The following is a 10452-nucleotide window of genomic DNA, read 5'->3' as shown; positions in this document are numbered from 1 at the left end:
GGCCTTCGGGGCAGACATGGTCTGTCTGCGTAGCCCCAGCCGCTGGCCGGAGGCTCGGTCCCAGCCTCGGATGTGTGCAAAAGGAATGCACGAATGGGTGGCCATTCGTGTGGCTGAGGGAGGCCAGAGCCACCGGCTCAGGTGGCAGGTGTCTGGAGGGATCCGTTTCCCTCAGACAAAGGCTGGTGCGGGGGGCAGGTGAATAAATCATGAGGGGCCTGGAGCGGGGCCGGGGCAGGACAACTGACCTCATTCTGGGTGGCGAAGCGCACACAGCTGGGCAGTCAGAGGGCTGGGGACAGAACAGGGGGGCACAAGAGGCCAGTGGGGGCTGCCTGGCCCAGCCCCACATTTCTCCCTGACAAACGAGAGGCCGGAGGTCAGCAGAAGGTAGGTGAGAGGTGCTGGCAGGAGGTGGGGAAGCTCAGAGCTGCTCTGGGGCTCTGGGTAGGGAGAAGGGGGGACGTCTGGGGCCAGGATGGTGGGGGGGGGGTGCTGTCTTTCCAGAATCCAGGAGTCATCCTGGGGGGGGGGGGGCGGTGCGGGAAGGGAAAATAGGAAGAGCAAGGATGGACAGACAGACAGATGGACCAACGGAGCAGAGGGAGGGAGTGACAGAGATGGGTATGAGAGGTCAGAGAGACCCCCAGAGACAGCAGGGCAAATGTCAGCAGAGTGCAGGGGGGCTGGCAAGGGGCCGTGGGCGAGACAGACGCAGAGAGATGGGCAGAGAGATGCAGCGAGCAAGACCCAAATGGCGGGGGGCCGGGGGGGGGGAGACCATAAGCCAGAAAGGCCAGGTGACCAGGTGACCAGGGCTCTGCAAGGTAGTCCGTGGCCAGCATGGGGCTGGAGACCGGTGGGTTGGGGGAGGCTAGGACTTGGGTGAGCAACAGGGGAGAGCCCTACCAGCCTGTGGAGAGAGGGACAGGGGAAAGTACCCGGGAGCCTGTGGGGACCGCACCCACAGCTGCCCACTCAGCCACCCTCCCGCAGGAACGGGGCGACCAGAGTGGGAAGAGGAGGCGGTCTCCATGGCCCTTCCCCAGGGCCAGGCGGATGGCAGTCTCCCCGCGGGGGACCCCAGCCCCTCTGAGGGCACCCCAGGGCCCAGCCGGGCCCCTGCCAGCCCAGCAGCCAACAGGCGGCGGGCACTCCTCAAGGAACTGGAGGCCCAGGTGCAGGCAGCCTACGGGCAGGTAAAGGGGACGGGGGTGTGGGGCGCCAGAGGGAGCCGCGGGGATCCCCCGCCGCAACCGGGACCCTGTAGGACAGACCCAGGGGAGAGCTCAGGGAGGAGCCCCGGGACGTGCAGGTGGGAGGCAGGCTCAGTCAGCTGCCCAGGACGGAGGCTGGCGTCTCTCCCCACCTCTGCCCTCACCGAAGCCCGCGTCCAGCCCACAGCACCCAGAGCTGTCTCCCTTCCGCTCTTCACCTGAGTACAGGGTCGGGGGGCTGGTCCAGGCAGAGGTGCCGAGGGCGGGCAGGCTGGCCAGGGGCTCTAAGGTGAGAGCAAGGGCCCTGGCCCGGAGGGTCAGGAGCTTTCTGGACCGGGCCAAGACGGCCTCCTCTCAGGACAGGCGGTAGGGGCAGGGCCTGCCGAGTTCATACCACCATTCTGAGGGGAGAGGTGCCCCAGCCCGCCCTGGCACCCTGGGCACCTGGTTTCCTCCTCCCGTGTCCGGGCCCTGCTTCTGAAGACATTAAGTCTCTCCTAATTGGGGGAGATTCGGGGTAGGGGTTGGGGGAGAAAGTGCTGGAGAGGAGGTGCCCAGAAGACCCTCAGAGTGAGCGCAGGGAGGCTGTGCCTTCCAGGGGGCCTTGGCTCCTGAGTGGCCCCCCTCACCAGCAGGGATGCTCAGAGATAATCCTGGATTAGGACCCAAGCCCCCGGGCCCACGGCTCCCCGCCTGCCCACCCGCTCCCAATCTTCCCCGCGAAACCCTAGGAAAATCCCCTGCAATGCTCCCAGGCTCTCACTGGGGACAGCTGGGGGCAGACAGGAGCCCACAGCATCCGCTGAGGCCCAGCCCTGGGCCGCCCCCAGGACTCCAGGCCTGGCATGGTTCAGGAGCCCATGGGAAACTGTGCCAAACGGCCTCGACATCGGGGGCCTAAGGTAGGACGGCTAAGGGGGAGAAGCCAAGGCCAGGAGGCTGGGCTGGAGCCTGGAAGGGTCAGGTGGGGTGGGCAGAGTCCTGTGTGAGGGCCGGGCTGGGGTTAGAGGTGGAGCAGGGCAGGCGGGTGGAGGGGGTGGTTCCCGCCACCCTAGACCAGTCAAGATTTCCCCGGGGGAAGGCCCCAGACTCCGGCCCCTTGCGGTCCTGGCTCCCACAGACCCCCGGGCCTTCCCGCCAAACTCATCAGGCCCCCCCGGGTGCCCATCCAGCTGCCCTGTGCCGGCCAGAGCCGGAGCTGAAGGTCCCACTCTGCCACCGGCTTTCTGAGCAACCTTGGTCCAGTCCCTTGCCTTTTCGGGGGCCTCGGTTTGCCCAGTTGAACGGTAAGGGGGTGGACCCTTCCGGCCTAGAGTATTGATGGGTGAAGGCCCCCAATCTCCTGTGCCCGGTTCCAAAGATGGGAGAGGCTGGTGAATGAGGGTGGAGGGGCCGCCGCCCCGGCTCACAGCTGGCTCTGCCGCAGGAGCGCTGGCAGTGGCCCAGCTCCCCCCCAGGGCGCTCCCACCACAGCCCCGGCCCCGGCCCCAGCCCCGAGGAGCGGGGGGACCCTGGGCCGGGCATCCAGGGTTACTCGGTGCTCAGCAGCCTGGTGGGGCCCGCCTGCATCTTCCTGCGGCCCAGCATCGCGGCCACCCAGCTCGTATGTATGGCAAGCCCCTGCCTTTGCCTCCACTCTGCCTCTCCTTGAGTGGGGTCTTTGGAGCAAAGGCACACAGATCCAGGGGGTGGGACAGAGAAGAGTGGAGAAAACATCAAGGGGATCAAACAGCGGGGAGACCCAAGGAGACCTACCAGGAAAGAGAGAAGAGAGGGGACAGAGAACCTAAGAGACAGCCACCCAGGGGGTGGGCAGGGAGGTGGCAGGGCCTCCGAGACAGAGAACAAGAGAGACACACGGAGGTCCCCAGGGCCACGTCTGAGGCTCTGCCCGACCCCAGATCCACCTCTGGCAAATGGAGCTCTGCGACCTCTGCAAGGGGAGGGGCAGGAGGTGGGCAGAGGTCTGGGCAGGGGGCACGGAAGGGGTGGCCCAAGACGCCCGGGCCAGTGGGCGGGAACCGGTGGCAGCCACCAGCCCTGAGCAGTGTCAGATGACCCAGGCACTGCCCGTGCACGTTGGGGGTGCTGACTGGGGAGCCCCAAAGAACAAGAGGAAGGGGTGCAGGTGTCAGGGTGGTCCAGGGGATTCTTAACTTCTCTGTGCGCCACCCCCCCTCCAGGACCGGGAGCTGCGGCCAGAGGAGATCGAAGGTAAAGCATTTTGGAAAAGACTAGTCTCCAGAGGGGTGGACAAAGGGCGGAGCGCACAGGGTGGGGACACTGGGTGGGGCCTCGGTGGTCTCCACCAGGAAGGAACTAGGGGCAAGAGAAGGGCTGCAGGAGATCACAGAGAGATGGGGACGAGACCGAACGGGGAGGGGTTGACAGAGCCCCCAGCTGTCAGTCCCCAGGTCTCATTCGCCAGGTGGGTCTCACTTCCCTTTTGTTTGTTCATTGAGCAAACGCCTCCTGGGTGCCTACTGCGTGCCTGGCCCTGTGCTGGGCACAGGGAGTGTGGCAAACTGGACAGATACAGCCCATGTCCTCGGGGGGGTGGGGGCAGATGTCAATGAGTCAACAAGTACAAATGATGCTAAGCGCTGGCAAAGAAATGAACAAATGGGCTGGAGGGGACTGAATTTAGACGGAAGACTTTCTTGGGCAGGTGACCCGAAGACCAGAAGAGGGAAGAGTGTTCCAGAATGTGAGCTCCATGAGCTCCATGAGGTTAGGGATTGTTTCCTTTCTTTTCCTTCCTTCCTTCCTTCCTTCCTCCTTCCTTCTTCCTCCTTCCTTCCTTCCTTCCTTCCTTCCTTCCTCCTTCCTTCCTTTCTTCCTTCCTTCCTTCCTCTTCCTTCCTTCCTCCCTCCTTCCTTCCTTCCTTCCTTCCTTCCTTCCTTCCTTCCTTCCTCCTTCCTTCCTTCCTCCTTCCTTCCTCCTTCCTTCCTTCCTCCTTCCTTCCTTCCTCCTTCCTTCTTCCTTCCTTCCTCCTTCCTTCCTCCTTCCTTCCTCCTTCCTTCCTTCCTTCCTTCCTTCCTTCCTTCCTTCCTTATCCCCACTACCTAGAGCAGAGCTTGGCACATAGTAGATGCTCCTTAAATATTTGTTGAAAGAATGAATTAAAGAACTAGCACATGCAAAGGCCCTGAGACAGCAAAGAGAAACTGACGTTTACAAGGAGGAAACGATTCGACCAAAGGACGAAGGAAGGGTGTGCTGGTCCAGGCTGGGGTCCGGGGGGACGAGTGGGAAGGACTGACCCCGCCCTGCCCGGCAGAGCTGCAGATCGCCTTCCAGGAGTTTGACCGAGACCGTGACGGCTACATCGGCTACCGGGAGCTGGGCGCCTGCATGCGGACCCTGGGCTACATGCCCACTGAGATGGAACTCATCGAGATTTCACAGCAAATCAGTACGTGCCTCAGACCTGCCCCAAGCCCAGTTCTCCAGGGGCCATGGCCATGGCTTGAGCAGCTGGGCGGCCCAGGGAAGAGAGATGCCTCCACAGGTTGGCCCCCAGAGCCGGGGACCCTGGTCATTCTCAAGGGCTTGCTCTGCCTCTGAAGAATCTCCCCATCCCCTACAAGGTGGGGGGGGGGGCAAGGACCGTTATCCCCACTTTTTAGATGAGGAAACTGAGCAGATGATCCAGCCTACGGGGCCCCGCGAGAGGGAAGGACCCGTTTAGGGGGGCGGGGGAGAGGGACACGGGCCAGGAGAGGAGGGCAGGGGAGGGCCGGGGCCGGGCAGGGGTCTCTGGTTGCCTGGGGTCCCTGACGGGTACGGCCCCCAGGTGGCGGGAAGGTGGACTTTGAGGACTTCGTCGAGCTGATGGGCCCCAAGCTGCTGGCAGAGACGGCAGACATGATCGGCGTCAGGGAGCTTCGAGATGCCTTTCGGGAGGTGCGGCCCCTGGGGCTGGAGGGAGGGCAGGGGCCTCGGGTCTGCCGTGACGGAGGGCTGAGTGAATGCGCGGTTTGGCCGGGGACTCAACGCCTCGACCCACGCCGCCACAGTTCGACACCAACGGGGATGGCCGCATCAGCTTGGGTGAGCTGCGGGCAGCCCTCAAGGCCCTGCTGGGGGAGCGCCTCAGCCAGCGGGAGGTGGACGAGGTCCTCCACGACATTGACCTCAACGGGGACGGCCTGGTGGACTTTGAAGGTACCGCCCACTGCCCTCCGCGCTTAGCGCCAGCACAACCCCCGGAGGTGTTTAAGAGCTCAAGGGAATGACCAAAGGGGCATCGGCGCCGTGCGCTAGGCACTCTGTGCCCTCTCCCCGGGAGCAGGACAAGACAGTCAGCTCTTAGGGAGGCGGGAGCGCTTGGCCAAAGATGTGGATGTGGCCAAGATGGGAAGCCAGGCGGGTTGACCAGAACCTCGTTCTTCCTCTAGGCCGCGTTGCCCCAGGGGGAAAACCAGGGTTAAATAATGACAGGAAGCCAAGGAAAATCAGTATGTACAAATTCTCCCAGAGTTGTTCCTGAGCTTCCTAGCAGCCAAAGCAAAGAGGAAAACAGGTTCAGTTACGAGGTTTGGGGGTCTTGTCGTTGCTGCTGTTTCTCTGTTTCGTTTCGTTTTGTAAAGCAAAGCCCCTCTTCTTCGCCTGGGGGCCCATTCCCCAGATCCAGAAGACTCCCTTGTGGGCTCTGCCCTGGACCACACCTCCTCCCACCTCAAGGCCAATATATTGGTCTCACCCCTACCGGGGTCCAGACTGCAGACCCGCAACCTTGGCTTTGTCCTGGCAGAGTTTGTGCGAATGATGTCTCGCTGAGTCTGCACCGAAGCTGGAGGCAGGAGACGGGACTTGGGACCACAGCCACTGCCTGCCAGCGTGCGCCCGGAAACCCTCTGCTCCCAGCTGACCCTCCCCCCCCCACCGACCGCCTCCCTACCCTGCCTGTGGGCAACACCCTGTCCCGCCCTCACCCTCACCCCCGCTTCCCCACCAAGCCCCACTGCCCGTCCCTGTCTCTCTGAGAGTAAAGTGTCTTGGAGCCTGAGGGGATGGCTTCTGCTTCTCGTTTGTTTACCCTGGAGGACGCAGTGTTTGGCCCCCCAAAAGTTATAAGATCCCTCGACCGTGAACTCCAGGTGGGCAGGGACCCTTTCTGGATTCTGGGCCCCTCCCAGAGCCAGTATCAGGAAACGTCCCTAGATGAGTAAACGCCACCTGCTTCCCCCAGAGCTGGGATGGGCACTGGCCCCTCATCCCGCAAAAGGGCTCCCGTCAGGGCCGGGGTTACAACAGAGGGTAGCACAAGGGAGTGAGGGCTTTTCCCAGGCCAACCTCACGTACTCTGGGAGGGAGAAAGAGCTGGAAGGTCAGCTGGGAGGAGTGAGTGACAGACGGGCCCCTTCGGATACACATCAGCTTTGGGGTTCCCGCCTCAAACGCCTGAGCACGGCAGGGGCCAGGTCGGCATCCGCTCAGAGGCTCTCCTGCCCAAGCCCGCTTCCTCGCCCTCTCTCTCTTGCATTCCTGACTTCACCTCAGCGTCTGCTTCCGGGGGGACCCAAACGACACGTCCCCTCGCTTCAGAGCTGCCGTGGTCCTTAGAGCCCCGTTCTGCAAACGGAGGAAACCAAGACGCTGAGTCTAAGCCACCTTGCTAGCGGTCACACGGCCCCACCGCCGTCTCTCCCCGCCCAGTCCATGCAGCACGTGCTGCCAGATTATTCTTTCTAAAGCGTTACATTTTGCCACACTTCTGTTCAGGAACTGGCCATGACAACCCCCCCCCCCCCCGCCCCCATCGCCCCCAGATTAATCCAGCCGCTTCTTCAGGCACCAGAAGGCTCTGGGAGGTTGAGGGCTGGCATAGAATCACACACAGTTAGGACGAAGCCGAGGTGGGACTTACAGCCAGGCCCCGGGACTCTAAAATCACAGCCCCAACAAGCCGGTGCCTCGAGTCACCGTGGAGCCGGGCCCTGGCCTCTGCTAACTGCAGCAAAGGTTTGCCTCGCAGAGCACTGCCTGACCCACGGCTGTTCCCACCTGCCGGGAGGGAGCCTTGACCTTTTGGTCGAGAAGGGGAGGGAGCTTACAGCGCCCCCGCCTGGTCGTCACCATCGCTGCTGCCGACAAGATGGCTTAGGGACAGAGAGGGCAGGGGGCCACCCAGAGCCTGGACGCCGAGGTGCCGGGGCGGTCTCAGCACCACTCGCCCGGCAGATCCCAATTAATCCCTAATTCTCAATTAGGGGATCTCTCCTGCCAGTCTGGCAGGCCTGGGGATGAGAAGGAGCTGCCCCAGCCCCAGAGCTTCCCTGGGGGCTCGGGCCCACCCCCTCTCCTGCCACCACCCCCCCTCCCTGCCACCACCCTCCACCTGCTGGCACAAATGGCATCGTCCGTCCCCTCTGCAGGGGCTGGGGGTGGTGACGGACGTGGCCCGCGGGCTCCCGCCTGGCAGGCTCTGTGGTTGGGGCGGGGGGAGGGGGAGGGGATGGCGATGGGATGGTGATAATTGGCCGCCCTGTATCTGCTGGCCCCCCAAAGTGCCCACAGCTCCTCCAAATCTCCTATATGCCTTCCTACCCCCAAAAAGCTGCTGGCCCAGAAAGTCCCAACAGAGTAACCGCTGGAGCAGGGCCCAGGGCCGGGAAGAAACAGTGAGCGGGCAGAGACTGTCCTGAGCCAAGAGCCCCTTCTCCGCTTAGTGGGGGCACCTGCCCCCCAACCCCGTAGGCTGTGGCCAGCTGGAGCAGGCTGGAGCTACGAGATCTTCTGGGTTTCCAAAAGAAACTGTAAACTCAGACTTACATTGAGTCCATTTTATTGATTTTTTCTTTTTTTTTTTTTTTTTAAGAGAGAGTGAGTGGGAGAAAGGGGCAAAGGGAGAGGGAGAGAGAATCCCAAGCAGGCTTCACACTCAGCATGGAACCAGACTCAGGGCTCCATCCCACGACCTGGGGATCAGGACCTGAGCAGAAATCAAGAGTCAGACACTCAACTGACTGAGCCACCCAGGCACCCCAATTAAGTCCACTTTAAATAGTTTGCTGACTATAGAATTCAATGAGGTGTATAAACCTTACATGTACAGCTCAATGAATTTTTATATGTGTGTGCACTCAGGGAACCATCACCCACATCAAGACATTACATCCACTTATTTTATTTAGAACAGTTCTAGGCTTACAGAAGTATCTTGAAGATACTATGGGGAGTTCCTGTATACAATCCGCCACAGCCAGCTTGGGCAAGGTTCTCCAGAGAACAGAACCAATAGAAGACGTGTGTGTGTGTGTGTGTGTGTGTGTAGCTATTTACTGTAAGGAATTGGCTCAGGTGATTATAGGTGCTGAGCAGTCCCAAGGTTGACAGTCAGCAAGGTGGAGAGCCAGGGGAACTGGTGTTTCAGTTCCAGTCTGAGCCTGAAGGACTGAGGACCAGCAAAGTTTCGAAGACAGATGTCCTGCCTCGACCCTCGAGCAGGCCAAGTTCCCTCTTACTCAGCCTTGGTGCTCCATCTGGGTCTTCAACTGATTGGATAAGGCCCACCCACCCATCATTGGAAGGGCCATCTGCTTTACTCAGTCCTCCAATTCAGTGGATGTTAATTGCATCCAGAAACACCCTCGCAGTCACACCCAAAGTCACATTTAGCCAAACATCTGGGCATTTGTGACCCAGGCACGTTGGCACTTAAAATTAGCCATCATGCTCTATTAATATCTTATGTTAGAATGGTCCATTTGTTGCTATTAATAAACACACGTAATTATTAACTAAAATCTATATTCTATGCAGATTTCGTAATTTTCCCCGACTATCCTTTTGCTGTCCAGAATGCCACCCTGGACACCACATTACATTAGGCATCATGCCTCCTCAAACTCCTCTTGGTTGTGAAAGTTTCTCAGGCTTCCCTTGTGTTGTTTCATTTTTCTGATCTTGACAGTTTTAAGGAACACTGGTCAGGTATCTTACAGAAAGTCCCTAAGTTGGGATTTGTCTGATGTTCCCCTCATGATTAGTCCGGGGTTATGGGTTTGTAGGAGGAAGACCACAGAGGTAAAGTGCCCTTCTCATCCCATCATATCAAGGGTACATAGCATCGGGGGCGCCTGGGTGGCGCAGTCGGTTAAGCGTCCGACTTCAGCCAGGTCACGATCTCGCGGTCCGTGAGTTCGAGCCCCGCGTCGGGCTCTGGGCTGATGGCTCAGAGCCTGGAGCCTGTTTCCGATTCTGTGTCTCCCTCTCTCTCTGCCCCTCCCCTGTTCATGCTCTGTCTCTCTCTGTCCCAAAAATAAATAAACGTTGGAAAAAAAAAAAAAAAAAAAAAGGGTACATAGCATCAACATGACTTCACTGTTGATGTTGACCTTGATCACCTGGCTTGAGGTAGTGTTTGTCAGGTTTCTATACTACAAAATTACTTTTTCTTTCGCCCATTATGTACTACACTCTCTGGAAGAAAGTTACTCTGCATAGCCCACACTTAAGGGGTGAGCCCACCTCATTAAGGACAGAGTCTCTACATAAATTACTTGGAATTCTTCTATATAGATTTGTCTCTTCTCTCTCTTTATTTAATCAACCATTAGATATAGATATAGAGATAGATGAGACAGAGATAGAAATAGAGATAGAAATACATGTCAGTAAGGGCTCATAGATATTTATTTTATACAAGTTATAATCCAAAGTTTTAAAAATTTTGTTGTTCATATTCCTCCAGATTGGGCCACTGGGAGCCCTTTCAGTTAGCTCCTGTGTCCCTTTGACATACCCCCATCATGGTGGCATTGAGGGTTTGGGGATTTGGGGGTGTGGTGGGTTTGAGTTTCTTTGTTTGTTTGTTCATTCGTTTGTTTTTCAGCATTTTCTTACTTTCTAGCAGTATAAGATGCTCCAGGATCATCTTGTCTGTTTTCTGCCCCAGTCTTAGAATTAGCCATTTTCTCCAAGGAACGCTGGTTCACTTTATTGGAGAATGCTATTAGAAACCAAGATCTGGGTGCTATATTGCTTCTAGTCTCTCTCAGTTGATAGAGAAGATGTGCATGTACACTAATCTGTGTATATACAATTTTTAAATATTTCTGTATGGAATCTACTGTTCTATATTGAGCTAAACACGAGTTCATATTAATGTCTCCAATTTCCGACCCATTATCACATGGATCATGCTAGCCTCCTCCCCTTGCTTACAAGTAACTTCTCGTCCAAAAAATAAGAAATCATCCATGTTCGTTTCCTTACTTTTCAATTCCCG

At 58.4% G+C, this 10452-nt stretch overlaps 1 protein-coding gene across 5 annotated transcripts; it reads left to right on the top strand.

The window, feature by feature from the left end:
• Positions 1-1034: 1034 nt before the first annotated feature.
• On the top strand, positions 1035-6228 carry CABP2 (calcium binding protein 2). Of its 5 annotated transcripts, none has more exons than XM_045487214.1 (7): positions 1973-2119; positions 2644-2820; positions 3401-3431; positions 4498-4632; positions 5014-5123; positions 5237-5384; positions 5974-6228. In XM_045487214.1, exons 1-7 carry the CDS (start codon positions 2063-2065, stop codon positions 5997-5999), a joined length of 684 nt encoding a protein of 227 aa, XP_045343170.1. In that variant the 5' UTR covers positions 1973-2062; the 3' UTR covers positions 6000-6228. The 5 variants fall into 5 exon arrangements, with proteins under 5 accessions (XP_045343172.1, XP_045343170.1, XP_045343169.1 ...); XM_045487213.1 differs by having other exon boundaries at positions 4498-4728; XM_045487216.1 differs by lacking the exons at positions 1973-2119; positions 2644-2820 and adding an exon at positions 1035-1199.
• Positions 6229-10452: the final 4224 nt, after the last annotated feature.

Source organism: Leopardus geoffroyi, chromosome D1 (assembly GCF_018350155.1).
Source record: "Leopardus geoffroyi isolate Oge1 chromosome D1, O.geoffroyi_Oge1_pat1.0, whole genome shotgun sequence".
In the NCBI taxonomy this organism is placed as follows: Eukaryota; Metazoa; Chordata; class Mammalia; order Carnivora; family Felidae; genus Leopardus; species Leopardus geoffroyi.
This window is presented reverse-complemented; position numbering and strand designations above follow the sequence as displayed.

Excerpts from the sequence above, each read along its gene's own strand:
- CABP2 (XM_045487213.1), top strand. The coding sequence starts at position 2,063 with ATGGTTCAGGAGCCCATGGGAAACTGTGCCAAACGGCCTCGACATCGG. Across the intron at positions 2,120-2,643 it reads CTCGACATCGGGGGCCTAAG|GAGCGCTGGCAGTGGCCCAG; the intron begins GTAGGACGGCTA and ends GCTCTGCCGCAG. Across the intron at positions 5,124-5,236 it reads TTCGAGATGCCTTTCGGGAG|TTCGACACCAACGGGGATGG; the intron begins GTGCGGCCCCTG and ends ACGCCGCCACAG.